Below are 23,829 nucleotides of genomic sequence, written 5' to 3' on the forward strand. Positions count from 1 at the left end.
CTTAAATATTACAACAATTAAAGTTTAAAACTGCTCTAGGACTTTTGAGACACCTAGTTCTATTAGGTCCTATCTTACCCATGAGCAGGAATGTCTAAATACTGCTGAAGGGTCCCACTGCCTTGTTCTCTCTCTTTGCTCTACTCGAAGTGGTCCTCAAACTTTTTAAATAGGGAGCCAGTTCACTGTCCCTCAGACAGTGCCCCGGGAGGGCCGGACTATAGTAAAAACAAAAGCTCACACTCTGTCTCTGCCCCTCAGCCTATTTGCCTTAACCCTATGGGCCGCATAAACGTCCTCAGCAGCCTCATCTGGCCTGTGGGTGGCAGTTTGAGAACTACTTAGTAGTTTGCATCTACTGCCTGATTTGTAGAGTTGATTGACCCAGTTGATCTAATCAAATCTATACCCCAAAAAGAACATCCCACTAAAAATTAAGTCAACCAATAGACTTCCAAATGTGGCTTTAAAATCTCTTATGTGGAAGAATAGACTACCTCTGATAATAGTTCATTCCACTTTGGGACATTTCTCATTGTTAGGGAGTTTTTCCTTATACAGGATCTAAAATTGTCCCTTTGCAACTTCTATCCACCTATTTAAGATTATGGTTAAAAAGGCTAAAATTTCCCACTGCTTCTAGGGCCATCTTCAGTTGTTCTGGTCTATGTCTTGCCACTGGATCCAGATGGTTCTGGAGGAGAAGGTGAAATTGACTTTGCACATCCTCCCACACTTAAATCCAACTCATTGCATGTCTTGTCTTCACCTTCCTGATGATAATTATGGTCCTCTTCCAGAATGAAGGACAAACAATAACCTCTGTGAATAAAGCTGTCCTACTGGGGACCCAATTGAACTGGTCAGTTAAGCAACACAGTTCTTTCCCTTCTTTTTTTCTCCTTTCTTCTCCTCTCTTCTCATTCACCCTCTCCTCTCCTCTCCCTTTTTTCCCTCCTTGATTCCTTCCTTCCTTTCTTTCTCTCAAGAGTATCACTGTACCTGTGGGTGCTATACCCAAAGGAATGTAAAAAAAATTTTTTTGGATTGCTGAAACTTCCCAAGATATCTTGGAGTTTACTAGCTATATTTCTTTTTTTAAGGACCATGCCTTCTAACCAAATCACTCTAATTGATTGAACAATATTAGGTCCCAGGCTAACCCTCAGTTGGTCACTGTTTTGACCCTAATTGGCTCAGAGTGAATATAAATAGCAATTGTTACCATTATGGCAGGTTTTCCCCTCTCAGAATTTTTTTAATAGGTAAAAGAGGTCATTCTCTGCTTCATTTCTTACCAAGCCATAAATATTGGTTGGGTGTTGCCTTAGCCATCCTTAGTTTAAGAAGGATTATGTCTTCTACTACATCCAGAGCTATCTCCAGACATTCTAATCTGTATTTTTCCACTGGGCATATGGCTCCAGAGGAGAGAGTAAGGCTGATGACTTTACAAAGATCTCCCTCATTTCAATCCAATTCACTTGCATGTGAGAGCATCATCTCCCTATCATCTTAGATAACAAAGGAGGAACAACAATCAACCCACCATTCCAAGTTCTGCCTCTAACTAATTTTTCTTCAGATAACAGCTCATGAAGGCCAACAGTCACATCCCTCAAAGATCCTTTCTTTCACTAAGCTAAACATTCTTCCACACAACTTGATCAGTAATCTCTAATGACATGGACTAAAAGCCTTTTGTCATTCTGATTGCTCTCACCTAGAGCTCATCAACTCCAACTCGACTTTCCTGTATTTCTTATTCCTTTGAAAGGCAACACAGAATAACCCTATGAAAATGCAAATTAATTTCTATAATGATACTTTAGCTCCATGTAGATAGGGAAAAGTAAAAGGAACAAGCCATCCCTAAAATAGATTGCTTAAGCCTATTTGCTCTGGGGTCTGGGACTACTAGTACCATAAGAAAGTTTAAGAAATTGATTCAGTCTGTAAACCAAAACCCCCAAACTATCTTTCCCAAGGCTTGCATTCCTGAATCCTGCTAGAAAAGAGCTATCCTGGAAAGAGGAAAACCTTCCAAATGTTCCCATCTGTTTTAGGGTCCAAAAGGTACCCTGCCTGGTTCATAGGCATATGTAAAGCATAATGTGTATTTTTGCAGCACATCAAATAATACTTAAGGTTTTTCCAATATTGCACATTGGGCAGTTTTGTCCCTGGTTTACTTCCTTGACTTAAAAATCCATTATTTATTACTATTATTAGTTTACATATTTATTTAAGGGAAATTTTAGCCATGTGTTCCTGAGAATTACCAATTCAACAAATCTGTTGTTTTCTCGGAGCTGTTATAAATCTGCTGAGTTTAATGGATTTTTTCAAATAGGGCTTAAAAATTTGGGGGAGTGGGGTCCCCTTTAGAATAAAAACTTAGAAGAGTATATCAAATACCCCACTTCTCCTCCAAAAAGAATAATAATACAAATTTAAAAATCAAACACTGAAATGTTAAAATCTGACAATGAGTCCCTCTGGTCTGAGGCAGGCCTATAATCTCAGACTAAGACTTTAGAAAAGAATAAAGCAAAAGTGCAGGGAGGCTCATGCAGCTTCATTTGGTAGCTGTCCCATGCACAGTAGGAGGAAGAAGAGTTTCTTCATGACAACTTAAAACTTTTGCTTGAATCCAGAATTAATGGCCCAATGCTTATACAGGCCCAGGCTCTAACTTTTCTGCTAGATCCCACCTGTGCTGCTGATAATAGAATGTGGCTAGTCACCTTGGCACACAGTAAACACTTAAGAAATACCTGTTGACTTGATTGGTCTGTCCCAACTAACATTAGACAGCCAGATGGGGACAAGCCCTGCCACCAGAGTCAGGTACTTGGACACAACCTGTCACCAAAGGGTTTTGAAGCTGTGCAAGAGTTCCCAAATGGGCAAAGCAAAAAGGAAGAGCAGGGAGAGTAACCTCACAAAAACCTGCTCTTATGCTGCTAATTTGGGACCTGTATGTTATCTTCGGGTGACCTCTGGTGGCCAAATTTCCCACTTGCCTCAGAGTCCATGCCCCCCCAGTTCAGCCTACCAAAGTGCATTCTTTTACATTCCTGTCCTCTCCTTTTGTCTTGTCATTCACTTCAAGCAGGGAGCAAAATTCAGGTGCAAACCCATCCAGGAAAGGGGTCTCTGTGCTTGGCTAGTCTTCTCATTTAACCAGAGCTGTCTGCTACCCTCTCTTCCAGTGAACCGCTGATTCCTTTCCTATTGAAAGAGAAGGAAGCAAACATGAAGGAAAATGTGACATCAGCAACTGTCTTTATTTTGCTTCTTTTTCTCCATACCAACCTCCTGAATGGTAAGTAAGAGTTCCTTCTTGCCTTATAGTATTTCTGGGACATTGGAGGGAAATGGAAGGGGAGGAAAGGAAATTTGCAATCCACCACAGACCTCTTAGAACTTATTTGTGAGAATTAAAATGATTTACCCTGTTTGCCCTGCTGTTAGATCATCCATTTGCTAAGAAATTAGAAAGAAATTGTATAACTGATATTTATTTGTTCATTTGCATATGTTAATTCTGGAGTTGTACCCAATTATTCTACCCTCACTTTGATGATGGGGTAGAAAGAGTCCTAGATTGGAAGTGAGGTGACTTATGTTTCCAATCTACCTTTTGTTATCTTGGATAATGTGGAGGCCTTTGATATGTCATTTAACTCCTTTAAGCTTTAGTTTCTACATCTGTAAAATGAAGACAATAATACTCATGCTACTTATCCCACCAGGGTATTATGAGAATAGTGCATTTTTAAACTACAAATATGAGGTAGCATATTAACCATTGGAAAACAAAGCAGATTGATGGGAGGAGAACTATGTATAGATCTGGAATCAAAGAGGTTGAGATCTGACTCCACTGTGATATGACTATAGGTTTCTAGACAAATTATTTAATCACTCTCAATCTCAGTTTCTTCCTCTGTAAAATGGGATGATAATTCACAAGATTAATAATGGCTCTAAAAATGTGAGCACTCTTTTTCTTTCAGTGTATTCACTGTACTAACCAGACATAGACTCAATGAAGTCCACACCTGAGTTAGATAGTAAGATGGAGAAAGTCTATTAGTTTCAATGGCCTTCAATATAAAGAAAGAAATTTAAGTGGCTTTGAATTTTACAATTTTTATTTTCTTGTGGAAACGTCAGTAAGCAATGAAATGCTTTAAGAAAAAGGAAAGAAAGCACCAGCCCTGAAGACAGGATGACTTGAGTTCAAATCTGGTCTCAGACACTTAACACTTTATAGTTGGAAGGAAGGAAGGAAGGAAGGAAGGAAGGAAGGAAGGAAGGAAGGAAGGAAGGAAGGAAGGAAGGAAGGAAGGAAGGAAGGAAGGAAGGAAGGAAGGAAGGAAGGAAGGAAGGAAGGAAGGAAGGAAGGAAGGAAGGAAGGAAGGAAGGAAGGAAGGAAGGAAGGAAGGAAGGAAGGAAGGAAGGAAGAGAGGGAGACTGGAATAATCCATAATGAGGATATGTATATTTAGGGGAATTCTTCTGCCCTCACCTTTAATTGATGTCATCACAGAAAGCAAGGAGCAGGTAAAATAGGAATTAATGGGCTAACAATGTACCATTTTCTATTATCCCATTACAAAGTTTGAAAGAGTTTACTGACTGATATAGTAAGCCATTGGATATTTTTTTTAATTGGTCATGATGCCAGAGATCTTTAAAAACTAAGCCTACCAAATTCTGGACACTCTAATAGTTTAAGTCATTAAGGAAAGAAATAAAATATATACAGATATAGAAAGACAGCTGTTAAAGCAGAAAGCAGCCGTCAGGGAGGAAATATTAAATGTAAATTGAAGGGAAAATTAGTCATGGTTGTGACTGTCCTTCAGGAGAAAAGTCCCAACAAACATAGTTGAGAGACCCATTCAGAAGAAAGACTGTACAGTAACGTAAGAGCTCTGTTAGAAGAGAAAGATCATTAGGGACCTGCAGTACCAAAGACATCAGTTCCTTATGGTCACATGTCCCCTGGGTACATTTATTTGCCTCACTACCATTGTACCCTTCCCTGATCTTTCTGCAGTATTTGGTTCTATTAACCGTACCCTTTTCCTAGACTTTCTTCTTAATCCTCAGTTTCAGAGATACCAATCTTTCCTAATTTTCTTATCGCCTATCTGAATTCTCTTTCCCTAGCTCCTTCTAGGTTCTCACACTCCTCTAGTTCCTTTTTCTTCAGAGTCTTATTCCTCAGTGCTACATCCTTGAGCCTTTTGCCTTTTTTTCTCATCTTCTTTTGTGTGTACTCATTTACTTGGTTTTAACAACATGACTCTAACATTTATATCTGTAATCCTGACCTCTCTTGAATTCTAGACGTATTTTTCTGACATCTTTATATATCTATACCAACAGCACCTCAATTTTAATGCATCCTAAACTAAGCTTATCATTTTTCCTCAAACTTACTTCTCTTTCTGACCTAACTAAATGTTTCTGTAGCATCACCATTCACCTAGCCTCCCATATCAGAAATCTTGAGGTTATCTTTGATTCTTGCCTTTCCATTCCCCTTCCTTCACTTCTCATGCATAAATACAATCCTGTTGATAGAACCTTGCCATGTCACTTGTATCTATCTTCTTCCTCACTATTCCATGGGTATAATGACAATTTGTAGGTTTGAGTCAAAAATATTAATGTATTAGTAGTTTTATATTTTTGTTAATATAATAATAATAGTAATTGTATAACTGTATAAGTAGAAATAGAAGCCATACTTTATTCTTCTCCAAATCCGACTAATATAAAACCTAAGCATTACCCATGATTATTTTCTTACTTAATTCAATTCACAAAAATGTATTAAGTATCTGTTTTTTACCTACTTTGCGGCATCATCATAGTATGAAAGGAATCTTGGAATCTTGAAGAATATGGTAGCAGGGAACAAGATTCAGCAGATTCAACAGGATGGCAAGACTTTGAACAGAGGTTGCATCTAGAGTATTGTGTTAAATTCTGACACATTTTAGGGAGGATAGTAATGATGAACTGGAATGTATCCAAAGGATGTTAACCAGTTTGGAAAAAGACTTCAAGATTATGCCAGATGAGGATCAGAGGCAGAACTAAAGATACTTTGTTATAAAAACTAGCTACATATCTCTATCAAATCTTTTAAAGGCAAGCATTCTCTTCAGGATATTTTAAGCAATGGACAATAAGACACTTAGCCAGCTAAAAAGTATTGTTCAAGAGTTAGGGAGAGAGCTTTCATGAGGACTAGCAGACACATGGATTTTCCAGGGACATTTCTAACACAGATTAAGCATGCAAATGCATCCATTTCTAACACAGATTAAACATGCAAATCCATCAACTTTTCTTTTCTAGATAAAGAATATAATTCTTAAAAGTAACCTTAAAGATACTAGATACTCAGGTATAAGAAGGAAATGAATCAACTTCTTTAGATCCAGTGAGTGTGCCTTGACACAGTCAGGTAGTTTTCTGATGAATGAGAAAGACAGAGAAAAGAATTCTATGTTTGGGTTCTATGTCTGGTTTCTCCTATGCCCATCACAGAAGATATGCTGGCACCTATTATTCCACCTGACAAGGAAGGGGTCAAGAGCAAAAATGCAAAGTTATGGAAATAGAAAGGTGAGAGCCTCCCCGGAAGACCTCTGCATAATTGATTTGTACCCTGTCTCTTCAGCCACCTCCAATACTTTCAGTCTAATCAAAAAATGGTCAGATTCAGTCATACTTCTTGCCAAAACCCTTATTTTCTCCTCAGTTGCATAGAGGATTGGTGGTATCTAAGACTTCCTCTTCAAAGAATAAGATCATACTTTTATAAGAGAAAAGTGTATCCTTATAGCAACAAAAAACTGTCACCTCAAACTTTCGTATAGTCCATTGGACTCTATTATTTTAAGACTTACTGTTCTGTCTGAAGGTGAGCTGCTGATGGGGTTAGGTATTGTTCCCCATCCCCATTCTGAATAGTAGAAAGTGTCCATTAAGAATTCTGACAATTGTCTGTTTACCCAGTCCATCCATCTCAGAATCAGAGTCACATGATTTTAGACTCTGCAGGACCTTCAGAGTTAATAGACTGAACTATTAACCAGAGTCAGTACTCTTGAGGAATTTGTAGCCTAATAAGAGACAAATATATATATATATAAATAACATAGTAGTAAAGATAAGGAACTGCCAAGTGTTATAATAATAATAATCCTTCCTCAACCCAATATATCCAAACTTTATTGTGTCTGCTTTCTTAGACCTATCTCTCCTTCACTCCAATCACACAGTTACAATACCCTAACTATTTTAATTTGAGTTCTTATTATGTCTCTCTTCGACTAATGCTATTGCCTCTAGTCTTCTCCATTCCAATTCATTCTCCATCCAGTGGTCAAAATTACAAAGTTCCTTTAAACACAAACCTGACCTTTTTCTTCCCCTATTCAATAAAATCCAGTGGCTTTCTATTGCCTCCTATGATCCAGCCATCAATTTATTAAGTCCCTCTGTGTGCTAAGCACTGGATATACAAGTACAAAGAATGAAATAATCTTTAACTTTTTGAAATTTGGGATTAAATATAAATGCTTCTGACTTTTTAAGTTCTTCACAGCCTACTTTTCCAGCTTTAAAATATTTTACTTCTCTTTTTAACTATAGAGTCCAACCAAATTGGCCACCTTGCTGTCCTTATATTACAGTGTAGCTTTACTACATCTTAATACCTTTTATAATCACCAGATTTCTACAAGGTTTATCTTATGCACCATCATTTATATGACATGTTTCCCAAAATCTGATATATCCACCATTACTCTTATCCTCACTCTCACCTCAGTTATTATTGTCTTCCTCAAAAAAAAATTATCAATTTTTTTAATAGGAGAGGGAGAGAGTATTGGATGTTTTTTTAAACCCCAACTCATTCTTGAAGAATAGGTATTAATGCCCTGTTATCTCTTTACTAAGTGTGAATCCTTTTCACTGATTGAATAAAAAGATATAAAGCAGTGGTCCTCAAACTTTTAAAATAAGGAGCCAGTTTACTGTCCCTCAGACTGTTGGAGAGCCGGACTATAGTAAAAACAAAAGCTCACACCCCTCAAACAAAAACAAAAAGTCCCGCCCCTCAGTCCATTTGCCATAACCCTGTGAGCCCAATAAACGTCCTCAGCAGCCGCATCTGGCCCTCGGGCTGTAGTTTGAGAACCCCTGATATAAAGCCTTTGGTCCCTTGATTTTATAAAAATTGCCTCCCCTACCCTCTTCCCCAAGGCTTTTAAATAACTTGCCCTTGGAGTCATTTCAAGAATTTAAGATAGTCCTGGTTAAAAGCAGCACTATGGAAGAAAGCCCCCTCCTTCCCCTTCCTTCCCTCAAGCTCATCTTGGAAAAAGCTTGTTCTGGATGTTCCTGTTGCTAGAGATACAAGGGAATACAAGCATATCCTTTTATGTACCCTCTAAAAATCCCCGATATCCAAATCTCTTAGGGATAGAGTCTCTCACTACAAAAGCATTTGTTTACCTCATTCATATCTCTAAGACTAGAGGAGATGTTCAATAGTATGCAGTGGAAGGGGACCTCATCCCCTCTATACTCCCCTCTGCCAAGTCCTTTTTGTTCCATAGAGATTGCATTGTGTTTTTCAGTTGAGGATACATGACCTCAAAGCTGTGCTTGCCATTGTAGATGAAGTTCTATGGATCTTATTGACACAGATGTGGAAAGTAGATAGTGAAAGAGGGAGGCAGGATCAGTAGAATCCACTAAGTACTGAGGTTCCAGAATTTTCCAACTGCAAATGGGGCTGAAATAGGAGAGAGAGAGAAAAAAAAGAAGAAAGAAGAAGAAGAAGAAGAAGAAGAAGAAGAAGAAGAAGAAGAAGAAGAAGAAGAAGAAGAAGAAGAAGAAGAAGAAGAAGAAGAAGAAGAAGAAGAAGAAGAAGAAGATAAGAAAAGAAGAAGAAGAGGAAGATAAGAGAAGAAGAAGAGGAATATAAGAGAAGAAGAAGAAGAAGAAGATAAGAAAAGAAGAAGAAGAAGAAGAAGAAGAAGAAGAAGAAGAAGAAGAAGAAGAAGAAGAAGAAGAAGAAGAAGAAGAAGAAGAAGAAGAAGAAGAAGAAGAAGAAGAAGAAGAAGAAGAAGAAGGAGGAGGAGGAGGAGGAGAAGAAGAAGGAGCAGGAGAAGAAGAAGAAGAAGAAAGAAGAAGAAGAAGAAGAAGAAGAAGAAGAAGAAGAAGAAGAAGAAGAAGAAGAAGAAGAAGAAGAAGAAGAAGAAGAAGAAGAAGAAGAAGAAGAAGAAGAAGAAGAAGAAGAAGAAGAAGAAGAAGAAGAAGAAGAAGAAGAAGAAGAAGAAGAAGAAGAAGAAGAAGAAGAAGAAGAAGAAGAAGAAGAAGAAGAAGAAGAAGAAACCCATCTGTTTAGTTTCTTCCTCAGATCAGAGAAGTTCAACATCCTAGAGTCCTGGGTTAAGAGTCAGGGGACTAGGGTTCAAATATTGGTTCTGTCCTCTGTACCACCGTGAGCAAAACATCTAACTACTTTAGACCTCAGATTGCTGACCTATAAAATGAGTCTTGCCTAGGTGACCCCTGAATGTTCATTTCTGTTCCAAATTAATGATCCTATGTTGCATTTTCATTTTCTTTAAAAAGACAATCTCCCTACCTCACTCAAGTTGGAAGTGAAGGAGCTACTTATGGTCTTGATCCCATTGATCTGCAAGGAGCTATAATTCTGTTTCTCACCTTATCTATTTAGCTCCCATAGTGCAACCTGCTGGCTTCCCTTCTCCCAGGAGGCTCATCATATTAATGCCAAACTTAGCATAGACAACCACTGGTTTAGGGTGCTGAAGCTCAGAACTCTGGAGATAAAGAGTTCCTCCAGCTCCAAGCTTCCTGATAGCTGGGATATAGTACCTAAGCCAGGCTGATATATATTCATTTAACATTTTAAATTGTCCTACTTTCTTACATCCCCTTTAACTTCATTTGATGTCTTATATTTTGTATGACAGGAGCTTATTTACTTTTAGAAAAAAAAATTTCTCCTAAAAGGTCAGTGATTTATATACATGTTAATTTTAAATGGTTATTTTTCAGGGTCTGGCTTATATGATTTTTTTTCCTTTATAAGAGATATAATTTGGGGCAGCTAGGTGGCAAAGTGGATAGAGCACCAGCCCTGAATTCAGGAGGACCCGAGTTCAAATTTGATTTCAGACACTTAACCCTTCCTAGCTGTGTGACCCTGGGCAAGTTACTTAACCCCAGCCTCAGGGAAAAAAAATAAGAGATATAGCCACTATTCACAGAATCACAGTCTCAAATTTGGAAAGTATTTGATAACTGTTTCATTCAACCCATATATGAAAAGAATCCTATCTTCAACATACCCAGTGAGTGGCTGCTTATTTGCTTGAAAATTTTCCTTAATGGACAATCCAACCCCCTTCAGAGGTAGCCAATCCACTTTGGGACAAGTTTTGTTAAGTTTGGATTTTTTTTTTTCTGATATCAAACCTAAATTTATATCTTTACAATCTGTACCCATTGTTCCTTGTTCTTCCCTCTAAAACAAGTTAAACAATCCTCATCTCTCTATCACAATCCTTCAAATAATTGCTGCTGCTATATATCCTCTGTAAGACTTCTTTTCTCCAGGTCTAATATCCCCAGTTCTTTAAATCAAAATTCATGTGGCATGATCACTGTTCTATCTACCCATCTTGGGCTACATTATAGTTTACCACTGCTCTTTTACCTCTCATCTTAAATTGAACACAATACTTTAGATGTGGTCCAACAGGGACTGTATTTATAGACTCGGACTCCTCCTCAGACTAGGAGGAACTCAAATTTACTCAATCCAACTAATACTTGAAAAAGAATTCATTGTGTAATACATCCATTATGTGGCTGATAATTTTCATTCAAAGAACCTAAGTAATGAGGAACCAGTTCTACTTGCTCTCTAGACTTCTCCACCTCTTTACCAGCCTTTTTTCTCCATTCACCCTTCTTTACCCCTACCTTTATCTTAAATTTTATCTTTTCCCATTACCATGTAAATTTCTTGAGTTAGAGACTGGCTTGTTTCCTTATATTTGTACCATACTTAGCACAGTGTCCAGTACATAACAAATGCTTTATTTTATCTACTATATTCTCCTTCTTCAAAGGCATTATACTTCTGTAATACAAGCCTAAAACCAAATTAGCATCTTTTGACTGCTATATAACACTCTTGATTCCTTGTAAACATATAACCTACTAAAGCTACCAGATCTTTTTTAAAAATGTATCTCACCATGATAATGGTAACCATGATGATGGTACCACCTCATCTATCTCTAGCAGATAGCTTCAAAATCACTTTTTCCCCCAGTAATTCTGACCTGGGTAATGCTATATATTTTGAAGATGGGGAAACTGAAGCTTAGAGATGTGATGTGGCTTCCTCACAATCCCATGCTAATAATGGGAAGATCTAGCATTCAAAACCTAAATTTCTGATTGCAAATTAAGAATTTTTAAATATCCTTTCATGCACTCATTCATTAGTATTAATTAAATGCTTCCTATGTTCAAAGTCCATTGTATTAGGCAATGAAGATGCAAAGACAAAAGACAAAGCCCCTACCTACAAGTTGCTTATATACTACTGGAGAAGTTCTGAATTAATATTTATATTGTATTTTAAATGTTAATGATTTAAAACATTTGCAAAGTTCCTTACATACATTATCTTTTTGGAATCCTAACAATCCCATGAAGTAAGTGCTAATATTATCCTCATTTTACAGATGGAAATAATAACTGATAACTGAGGCTGAGAGGTTAGGCAATTTATCTAGTCTTGTCAACTTGATTTACCTTAAGATTTAAAGTACCACTTTCACAACCACCCTGTGAGATTGATGAATATTATTGCCACCCTTTTACATGATCAAGTCCATAAGATCTAGTAAACAGTATCTGAAAGAGAATTCAAACTCAAGACTTCTGATTCCAAATTCAATATTCTATCCAGTACACCACCTAGTATACACACTAGGAATATGTATGGAAAAAAACTGACACATTCTCTTATACCACACTACCTCCCCAATGGAGGTACTTGAAACAATATAGTAATTTGTGAGACATACACTTAATGTGGTACATTTTAGATTGTAAATTCCTCAAGTATAAAACCCCAGTTACAATTTCTGATCCCAAGTACAAATATGGTGAGTATGAGAGACAACAAAAAGGGGAGAGCTTGGAATACTATGATAAGAGCCAAGAATGTATTATCATCCTGATTTCCTGATCCACGCTTCAGATGGGACATTTTCTAATAAAAGGTAAATTCTGTGAAGTTAGTTTACTATGTGTTATTGAACTGAAGTGGCCCAACCAACAAATTACCATCCATGGCCTACTCTGCCTCAATTTAGCTCAGAAATCTCATGAAGAGAGGATGAGGTCAATCTGCAAAAACATCAACTCCTGGAATTTGACCAAGTACATCAAGAATCATAAAATCCCAAGGATCTCCACTATCTAAAAGGGTTTCCATACTTCAACAAGGAAGAATTCATTTTTTTAACTTCTTTAACTTCATGGAATGTCTTTGAATGCCATTTATCATTACAGAATTTTCTCATTTACCAAAATTATTAGCTCCATATTGTTCAACTGCATCATCTATGACAAATAAGAGATATTGGATTTTTAAATACTTGTTACATTCAGGGAGAGAATAGGAATCACAAGGAAGATAATTCAATACTTCAGTGGATTTGTGATCTCAGTGATGATGATTTTAGCAGAGCAAAGTTCAGGCATTTTGTGCTTCAAGAATGTCAGAGGTCCAAGGCCACTATGTTTCTTTACTTAAATGTATATTCAATCAGATGGGGATGGAAGAGAGAGAAGTACACATCATTAGTAAAACAAGGGACTCCAAAAAGAGAGGTACAGGAAAAGTTGGATAGAAAAAAGAAAAGGGAACAAGAAACTGAGGAGAGTAATAAGGAAGAAAAGCCAAATGGGAAAGATAACAAATAGAACAAATTAGTATGAGAAAAATGAAAAGTAAAAAGTCAAGAGAAGGAAGAAAATACCAAAGAGGTGCTTAAGAGGGGGAAGTCAGTGGTGAAGAAGTAGGAAATCAGAACTACTTGGAAGGAGGCCAGTAAACTGGAGAAGGAGTGGAGTGACTAGGCAAATTAATGTTGGGGAAAGAAAAGTTAGAATTAATTAACCAAGCACCTGCAAGGTATTTATTAATCACACTTGTGCTGTGGGGATTTTAAGGTTTATGTATTCCATCTAACCAAAGAATATTAGAGCTACAAGGACTTAGAGAGTCTTCATTTATAGAAGAGGATATTGAGATCCAAACATATGAAGTAGATCATCCACAAGCACATTGTAAATGGTAGTAACTATCATTCTTGATCGTATAAAGGTCCCACCCCCACCAATGCTGCTTTTCAATAACCTAACTCCTTATGAGCATATCTTCATTTTTATCACCATTTATTCATTTTTCAGTGTTTTATATTTATTCCCTGAACTTTAGAGAGTCTCTGTAGGCCATCATTATCTCTCCAGTTTGAGAAGTGCCATACTTTGGTTTAAATTCCACCCTTGGAATTTCTGTCTAGATGCCTTAAAGTCAGTCTGCCCTGAAATTGGCAAGATTAGAGATGAGTCCTTGAATATTAGTTCCAGCCCCCACAGTCCCTCCATTAGCTCTATATTCCCTTCTATCTATAGCACTTAGGCAATAGTACTTATGGAACTGTCTCTATTTGGTAGAGTCTGGGTAGAATGCACATCACCCATATTTATGTGACACACATTAGATTGTGAGCTCCTTAAAGATAACAAGGTTTACCTCTTTTCTTTTTTTTAATGTGTCCCTAGCTGCCTAGCATATCTGAACCACAATTAAGTGCTTAATAAAGGCTTGTCAACTTGATTTACTTTAAGATTTAAAGTATCACTTTCACAACCACCCTATGAGGTTGATGAATATTATTACCACCCTTTTACAGGTGAGTAAACTAAAGTTTTGAGGCAAAGGACTTTGCTCAAGTCTCTAAGCCCCTTCTCAGAATAAAATGAGGGTGTTTTTTTAGAATGCTGTTTCAGAAAACATAATTTTATATATTATGTTGAATTGTATTCATGTATTATATTGAATTATATTGAAAAACCATATTATATCAGAATATTTTTAAAATTGTTATATATAGTTATCTATCCCTTCCACATTGTGACTGTTCCTCATTATGGTTTCTTTATATTGAGGATCATATGAAATTAAATGGGAATTTTTTAGGAGTCTTGCAAAAGTCACAGATGACACACAAAAGCCAGAAGAAAAGCAATTTTTTCTTAAGACTGACCTATGCATAGCCAATGACAAAACACTTAACCCAAATTTTATAATAAGGTACTATAAATACTTCATAAAAGAAAAAGGAAAAAAATCAAACTTCTCTGGTAAGAAGAGGGCCAAAATTTTTTACTTGAATTTTCCAAATTGGAGAAATGTGTGGCCCTAATTCCTACAATGTGGAAGGTACAGCTATAGTTTATAGATACCATGAAATTTTCTAAGGCAAGATCCTTTGGGATATCCCGCTCTAAGAGGTTAAGCTCATGGTTACATTACTAGCAAAAAATAAAGCCAAACTCAGATCTCTTGACTCTGAATGCAGTGAGTGTTCTTTCCATTGTCTCCTATAGCCCATCTAGATCTGCTGAGGGTATAATTGGTATGAAAAGTTTCATAGGATATAATAATGATCCCAATTGGACTTTCTCTAGGACAATCAGCCCCTGGAAAACCTAAGATCGAAAAGTGTCGTTCTCCTGAAAAGGAAACATTCACTTGCTGGTGGAAACCAGGAGCAGATGGAGGAATTCCTACCAACTATACTTTGTTTTACAGAAAAGAAGGGTAAAAATGTTTTCTTCTCATTTATTCTAGTTATACTTAATCATCCTCGATTCAAATATAATCTGGTAGTTGGTGGGATTACCAGAGTCAACTTTCCTATTTCCTGGATTGACAGATGTTTTATATCCATATTTTTCTGCCCAAGTTCTTGAGATTTAGATGCATTTAGTAATTAATATTATAATTATATGTTAGTAAAGACTGTTATTAGTAATGGTTCTTCAAGTATGATTTGCTCAGAAAATGTCATTGCTATACTTCTATGGACTTCTTTGGGGTGCTTTGTGCCTTTTATCACTACAGAATTTTCTCCTTTCCTAAAATCATTAGTTTCACATTGCTAGGGTATATAGAACTCAGTTGCATTATCTATGTAATCATGGTAATGATAATATATCAGTATGCAATAATGGTAATATGATAATAAAGGGAGTTTGGATTTTCAAAGTGATTTTATATTCAGGGTCAGAAAATGGGCTATGAAGAAGGTAATTTAATACTTCAATGAATTTGTAATCTCTGGGTAGAAAATAAATACTGTTAATTGAAATAAAAATTTAATTTAAAAAATAAATAGAACAGAAAAAAAATTCTCATTTCAGCCTATCCATACATCATCTTATCCTGTGGAATCTTTGTCCATGTTTTCACTCTACAGGAAATGAACTCATTTGCCATACATAGAACTTTCCCCTAGCTCTCCTGACCTGATAGAAGAGCCAGTGGAATTCAAGGGCTATCTACCATTTCTCTCTCCAGCTCACTCACCTATCTACCTAGTAGAATCTTTGTTTTCTGAAAGAAAATACTTTGTAAAGAATATAAGGGACTATTCTGCAGGTAAATAGGAAATTGATATAATGGAAAGACTTTGGTAGAGAAACATATGTTTAGCTAAAAGATAAAAAATAAAAGTAAAATAGGGGTAGGTAGGTGGTGTAGTGGATAGAGCACCAGCCCTGAAGTCAAGAGGACTTGGGTTCAAATCTGGCCTCAGACACTTAACACTTCTGACTGTAACCCTGAGCAAGTCACTTAAACCCAATTGCCTCAGCAAAAAAAATAAAGTAAAATAAAAAAATCTGTCACCTACATGATATATTTTTTATTTAGATACCTAAGTTTAAAGTATAAACAGCCAAATGAGAAATTTGAATTTATGAACAAGGCTCTGAGGTCACTTCAACATGATGATTGATTCAATCTTAATATACTGATGTAAAGAAAAGGTTGGAGAAAAAAAGTTTGAGATTTTATTATTTTAAAATCTAGGAAACCCTATTACATATCTATAACACATGTTCAAAGCTTTTTGCCATCCTGATTTCTTACTTTCCTCTGGATTCTTTAGCTTGCTTTTATCTTTCCTGAAATACAGTGATTAATACTTAACATAAAGCCACAAATGTGGTTTAATGGAGAATGAAGAGAGACTAATTCTTCCTTTGCTCTAAACACTTTCCCTCCCTTAGTGCAATCTTAAATGACATTAGTTTTTCCCATCACCATTTCATGCAATTGTCCTGTCCTAAGCTTGCAGGCCACTAAAATCCCCAGATCGTTTTCAACAAACCATTGTCTAACAAAGCCTGTCCAGTTTTATACTTTTATACTTTTTTAATGCAAATGTAAGACTTTACATTTATACCTATTAAATTTCATTTTATTTTAGTCATCTCATTAATCCCTTTTTGGATCCAAATAGTAACTCTCTTCAGATTTTGTGTCATCTGCAAACTTGATTTCTATGTGTTAATCCATACTCTTTATGTCTTCTAGACCTTATTCCAAATCATTGGAGAAAAAAGTTAATCAGTTCATAGTGAAGTACTAATCTCTTGGGCACTAAACTAACGACCTCTCTCCAAGTTAATATCAACTCATTAATGAATATGCTTTTAGTCAGTCATTCAGCTAGTATGAAATTCTACTATCTGTACTATCATCTAATATATATCTCTCTACATAACCTTGAGTAAGAAACTGTATCAAATGCCTTTCTGAATTCTTAAGTATCCAATGTCTACAGTATCCCCTAATCTGCCAGTCTAATTATCTTGTCAGAAAAGAAAATAAAGTTAGTCTGGTACGACCTATTCTTTCTGGAGCAAGATAAAATGAGATAACATTTTTGCAAACCTTAAAACATTATTTAATATTATTATTAATATTTCTACTGATATTATTATGAAGCTATACTGCCTTTGGTACTTATTGCCTAAGTGCCAGGAATAGAAATAAAATTTACCTATTGTTTATAGTTTTATATATATATATATATATATATATATATATATATATATATATATATAGTAATTAAAAATAGTAAGAAGGCATATTCTATTGATTATAGAATATGCCTTCTCACTATTTTTAAATAACTGAAGCAATATCTGCCCTGCTCCAATCCTGTGTTCCCAGGATTTTTCAGAGATCACCAGTAATTGCTCAACAGTCACACATCCCAATTCTTTTGATATTTAAGAAATGTTTTGTCTGGGGAGTGGGAGCAATTTGAACTCAAGGAGGATGGCTAGATGCTGCCTGACCATCTTTTTCTTATGTTTCTATTGCTTATTAATAATTTTTGTTCTCTTTTACAATCTAACCATTATCCACCTTAGAAGAAAAAAGAGAAAATGAGTCTAGTAATTCAACTTCTCACTGTTTTCACTTATTGTCATTCCATCCACCCCAAGAAGAAATGCTTTCCCTTTTTTTGATCCTTCTTTTGCCCTCAACATGAATTTTTAAAAATACAACCAGTGGGGCAGCTAGATGGCGCAGTAGATAGAGCACCAGCCCTGAAGTTAGGAGGACCTGAGTTCAAATCTGGTCTTAGACATTTAACACTTCCTAGTTGTGTGACCCTGGGCAAGTCACTTAACCCCAGCCTAAAAAAAAAAAGAAAAAAAAATACAACCAGTTTTTGTTCTCTTCCAATATTTATCATCAGTTTCTACACATTCTGGTCTTTATCATTCCTGACACAATTCTTACCCTGCTTTTATACTCATTCCTTTGCTTCCTTCTCCATAATCTTTCTTAAATCTAGATTTATCATTGAGTTTCTTATCTATTTACATCAATATCTGTTGTCAGTTTTCCTTTATTTCTCTCATTACATTTATTTCTGCTTTTGTCAACTTTATCATTTCCATTCCATTCTACTCCCACCCTTCCAGAACTATTTTCATTTTTCATTCCTCCTCCCCAGTCCAAAAAGCACAGCTTTTACTCTAGCCTTTCCTTTAGGACACTTGATTCCCCAAAGCCAGTTATACTTTTTTAATGAAAAAAATTGGAAACACAATTCCAGGATTATTTTCTTAACTTTTTTTGGTTATTCCTTTCAGAGAGTCACTCACCCATGAATGTCCTGACTACAAAACTGGAGGTCCTAATTCCTGTTATTTTAATAAGAAGCACACTTCTATATGGATGGTCTACATCATCTGGGTCAATGCTACTAACCAGATGGGAAAGAGTATGTCAGATCCACGTTATGTGGATGTGACTTACATAGGTAAGAGGGGAAAATGTTTTTCAAATTGTCAGCTAACAAATTCTAATTTGATTTTGTTAGCTTCTATAAATATCCCCAAATAGCAAGATCAGTGTATATATATATATATATATATATATATATATATATATATATATATATATATATATATATATATATAATATTTGTCATCTGAAGATAATTATACTATTTTGTTTGCTGTGCACTCTGGTGAGAGATAGACAGAGACAAAGACGGAGAGAGACATAAAGACAGAGAGAGGAAAAAATTAATTAACTGGGAATGCAGGATTTTCCAGCTAATGAAGCAGAGTCTGCCAGTAATTAGGAAGGAAACTTAGGAGGGATCAGGGGAAACTGTTCCTGTTTTCATAACAGTTTTCATAAAGATACTTTCCCAAGGAGAGACTGTGGAGACAAAATTAGCAAGATTCTTCTAAGTTCTGGGGTAGCAAGGAGTAATATTGCTAAGAATTTAGTTTAAAAAAAAAAAAAAAGGAATGTCTGTCAGTTAATAGAGCATATCTGATCATGTATTGACTATGAAAGATTGGCCTTTTGTAGTAGGTCTAGTATAGTTTAAAACCATTCCTGGCCCTTGGCTGGCAAGGGAAGTAGAAGATAGATAATTCTGGGAGTTACTGATGCAAAGGCAACCTGGGTATTGGATTAGTTAACATCATTATGATTCCCTCCAATAGGAAGAGGATATGGGTCTGTGTAGTTTCCAAACCAATAATATCTTCAACTGGGAATGAAGATACTGTAGGAAATTCCCCTAAGAGCTACTCACTATAATTAAGGACTATAATTAGTGGCACATCATTCTGTAGTATAGAGATAGAGGAACTTGGTGCAGAAAGAAAGGTGCAACTGGGTTTAAAATGTCAAAGAAAGTCAAGGTTAATTTCATGGAATTCCCAATGCCTCTAATTTTGTCCGCCTGCATTTTTGATTTCCTTCACAGGCTAATTGTACACTATTTCAAAGTCTGATTCTTTTTGTACAGCAAAACAATTGTTTGGACATGTATACATATATTGTATTTAACTTATACTTTAACATATTTAACATGTATTGGTCAACCTGCCATCTGGGGGAGGGGGTGGGGGGAAGGAGGGGAAAAATTGGAACAAAAGGTTTTGCAATTTTCAATGATGAAAAATTACCTATGCATATATCTTTTAAATAAAAAGCTATAATAAAAAAAAGAAAGTCAAGGTTGTAATAACTTACCAGTCAAGTGGCCTAACTAGTAATGTCAAGAGGAGGTTGAATAGACAAATAGTGGTGCCATTTTAATGGGTTTCTAAGGAAGACCAGGTAAGAGAATCCATCCACTGTCCTATTACTACTACCAGATTGAACCTATGGCATGAGATATTAATGTGAGAGGGACCAATGTACCAAAAGGTCCTGCCAAAAGCCAACATTCCTTCTATGACCATGAATAGTTCCCCTGCAACCTTGCTTCCAAAGAGGAGTAGATCTCAAGATAGAGGTGCCATCATCCTGGATTTATATAATGCTTCAGTGCTATAGACCACTTCTAACAAATGGAATACCTGGCCACATGACTGAAGTTCCATTCTGTATATCAAAAAATGGAGTGCTTTCAAAAACATTTTTGTGATTGAATTCAGCAGTTTTCTGATTCACAAAGCATCATATAGGGGATCACATTTATGACAAAATTCTGGAGATACTACCAGAAAAAATGAGTAGTTAAATTATTCCCTACAATAGCATGCCACCCACAGGTTATCAATTAAGAGGGTAAACCAAGAATTTAAATAGTTTCTGCATTGTTTCCAATTATCTACAGCAGGACTGGCTACAATACTTGCTTGTGGTTGGATGTGTTCTCATAAAGACAATCAACTCAGTGTCTGAATTATTGTGATAATTCAAACAATCACTTTTCCATGTTACATCAGGCTATGCTTCATATTAACCAAACAATAAACATTTATTAAGAAGCAACATGATGTAAAAGATAGTTATCTGGCCTTGGAGAACAGGAAGAGCTCACTGGGTTCAAGGTTTTCCTCTGATACTTGTTGGTTGGGTAACCCTGGGCAAGTAGCTTAATATTCCAATATTCTAGATCAGTTGTGTCAAACTCAAGTAGAAAATAAGTCCACTAATTCTTGCATAAAGATCTCTGCTAGCAGCATCCTTAGTTTTCAAATATGATGTTTTCCATGTTTTATAATATGTTTATATATTTTGTTTAAAGCAATTATCTTAATTAATTTGTTCATTAATTTTGTTAATTATTTTTAATCTGGTTTGGGCCACATGCTGCCTCCATGCCTAACTCAAAACTAGAAAATTCCCTAAAACTATAAATTATAGAGAAGGTGTCAACCTATACTAGTAAAGGGAGTTTTTGTCATCTCAGAATTATTTATACAGGTGAAATCATAGATATAGGACCTATCACTATCCCTATGTGCCAGGCACCATGCTAAGTGCTAAAAAAAAAAAAAAAAAGACAAAAGTGAAATGAAGAGTCCCAAATCTCAAGGAGCTTATAGATATATACAAAATAAGCACAAGGTTATCTGGGTTGGGAGGGGAAGAAAGGAAGACAGAATGGAGGAAAGAAAGGAAGGAAGGGAAGAAGGAAAGGAAAAAAGGAAGGGAGGGAGGGAGGGAGAAAAGGAAAAGGGAGGAAGGGAAGAGGGACAGAAGGAGAGAGGGAGGGAGAAAAAAAATAAGGAAATAAAAATCATGTAGCATGTTAAATAGAGTACTGGTCTTGAAATCAGAAGGATTTCAGTTCAGATTTCTCCTCTTGACAGTTTCTAGGTGTGATCATATGCAAATTACTTCATCTTGGAATTATGAGAAAGACTTAATCTGCATCAGTAGAGAGAGTTTTCACACAATATATTAATAATATATTGACATAAATCTGCTAAGAAAATAAGCAGTAGGAAGTCCATTGTGTAATTTTGAATGATCTGTGTCCCCATTCATAAAAATAAGAAAACTAGATATGACATTGTGTTCAGAGTCTCTTTCAAATGAGGTAGACTTTGCCTAATACAGTCTTGGCAAGGAATGCTAAGTACTCATAGCAAATATAAAGCAAACTTTTAAATCTACTTGTAATTTTTCTCTTATAAATAATCTTTGAATCATCTCTCTCCTTTGGCATGGCTTAGTTTAAAAGTTATTTTCTTTCTTTGAAATAATTCCCCTTTCCCACTCAGCTCTTTTCCTTTTTTAAATTTTTAACATTTTTTAAATTTAAAGTTTTGAATTCTAATTCTATACCTCCTTTTCCCTCCCCTCCTCTCTTTCTAAAATGGTAAGCGATCAGATATAAGTTATACATGTATAGTTATGAAAAACATTTCCATATTACTAATTTTTATAAGAAAATTTGAATAAAAGAAAAAATGAAAGAAAGTGAAAAATAGCATGTTTCAATCTGTATTCAATCAATATCAGTTTGTTTTCCCTAAAGGCAAATAATATTCTTCATCATTAGTTCTTTGGGATTTTCTTGGATCATTGTATTGCTAAGAGTACATAAGTCATTCACAATTCTTTATCAAATGATATTGCTGTTACTGTGTACAATGTTCTCCTGTTTCTCTTTGTCTCATGTAATTCTTTCCAGGTTTTTCTGAAATCATTCTGTTTAGAAATTTCATATATCACAATAATATTCCATTACAATCATATACCACAGCTTATTTAGTCATTTCCCATTTGATGGACATCCCTTTGGTTTCCAATTCCTAATCACCATAAAAAGAACTGCTATAAATATTTTTGTTCAAATGGATCCTTTCTCCTTATTTTGGATGACTTTTGGGATATAGACCTAACAGTGGTATTTCTGAATCAAAGGATATGAACAGTTTTATACCCTCTTATAGCTCCTTGGGGATAGTTCCAAACTGCTCTCCAGAAGAGTTGGATCAATTCATAACTCCACCAACAATGCACTGTTGTCCTAATTTTCCACATTCCCTCCAACATCCAATATTTTCTTTTTCTTTAACATTAGCCTTACTGATAAGATGGTGCCTCAGAGTTATTTTAATTTGAATTTCTTTGATTAATAGTGATTTAGAGTAACTTTTATATGACCATAGATAGTTTTGATTTCTTTGTCTGAAACCTGCTTGTTCATATCCTTTGACCATTTGTCAGTTGGGGAATGATTTATTTTTTTGGAGAAATTAGACTTTTAACAGAGGTTCTCAGTTTTCTGCTTTCCTTATAATTTTAATTCCATTAATTTTGTTTGTGCAAAACCTTTTTTAATTTTATGTAAACAAAATTATCTATTTTGCATTTTGTAATGCTCTCTATGACTTCCTTGGTCCTAAATTCTTTCCTCATCTATAAGTCTGACAGATAAACTATTCCATGCTCTCTTAATATGTTCATCATATCACCCTTTATGTGTAAATCATGTACCCATTTTGACCTTATCTGGATATACAGTGTGAGATGTTGGTCTATACCTAATTTTTGCCATAATGTTTTCCAGTTTTCCCAGCAGTTTTTGTCACACCCTGAGTTATTGTTCTAAAGACTTGCATCTTTAGATTCATCGTATACTAAATTACTAGGGTTGTTTACTGTAATATAAATTGTACTCAATCTACTCCACTGATCCACCATTCTATTTTTTAGCCAGGACCAGATTGTTTTGATAATTTCCCCTTTATAATACAGTTTAAGATCTTGTACAACTAGACCACCTTTTTCTCATTTTTTTCATTGATTCCCTTATTATATTTGAAATTTTGTTCATTGAGATAAATTTTATTATTTTTTCTAGCTCTATAAAATAATTTTTTGAGAATTTGATTGGTATGGCATTGAATAAATTGATTACTTTAGGTAGGATTGTCATTTTTGTTATATTGATTCAGCCTCCCCAGGAGCAATTAATATTTTTTCAGTTGTTTAGATCTGACTTTATTTGTGAGGAAAACATTTTATAATCATTTTCTCATGGTTCTTGGGAGTTTGTCTTGGCAGATAGACCCAACTATTTTAAATTGTGTACAGTTATATAGTACACAATTATTTTAAATGGAATTTCTCCATTTTTTGATATTGAACTTTGTTGGTAATATAGAGAAATGGTGATGGTTTATGTGGGCTTATTTTGTATTTTGCAACTCTGCTAAAGTTGTTAATAATTTCAAGTAGTTTTTTTAGTTGATTCTCCAGGATTTTCTAAATATAGCATCATATCTACAGTAAGTGATAGTTTTGTTTCTTTATTACCTATTCTATTTCATTAAATTTATTTTCTTCCTCTTATCAGCTATAGTTAA

General features: G+C 35.4%; 1 protein-coding gene across 6 annotated transcripts in view; it reads left to right on the plus strand.

Annotated features, from left to right (window-relative positions):
- PRLR (prolactin receptor) overlaps nt 1-23,829 on the plus strand; it is a 380,151-nt gene that overhangs the window by 341,682 nt on the left and 14,640 nt on the right. For all 6 annotated transcript variants that reach the window (XM_074282692.1, XM_074282695.1, XM_074282693.1 and 3 more), the window contains 3 exons: nt 3,216-3,328; nt 14,857-14,989; nt 18,346-18,515. In XM_074282692.1, coding sequence (XP_074138793.1) covers nt 3,259-3,328; nt 14,857-14,989; nt 18,346-18,515 — 373 coding nt within the window. In that variant the 5' untranslated portion in view covers nt 3,216-3,258. The remainder of the gene's footprint in view (nt 1-3,215; nt 3,329-14,856; nt 14,990-18,345; nt 18,516-23,829) is intronic.

This window comes from Sminthopsis crassicaudata, chromosome 1, assembly GCF_048593235.1.
Source record: "Sminthopsis crassicaudata isolate SCR6 chromosome 1, ASM4859323v1, whole genome shotgun sequence".
NCBI classification, from domain to species: Eukaryota; Metazoa; Chordata; class Mammalia; order Dasyuromorphia; family Dasyuridae; genus Sminthopsis; species Sminthopsis crassicaudata.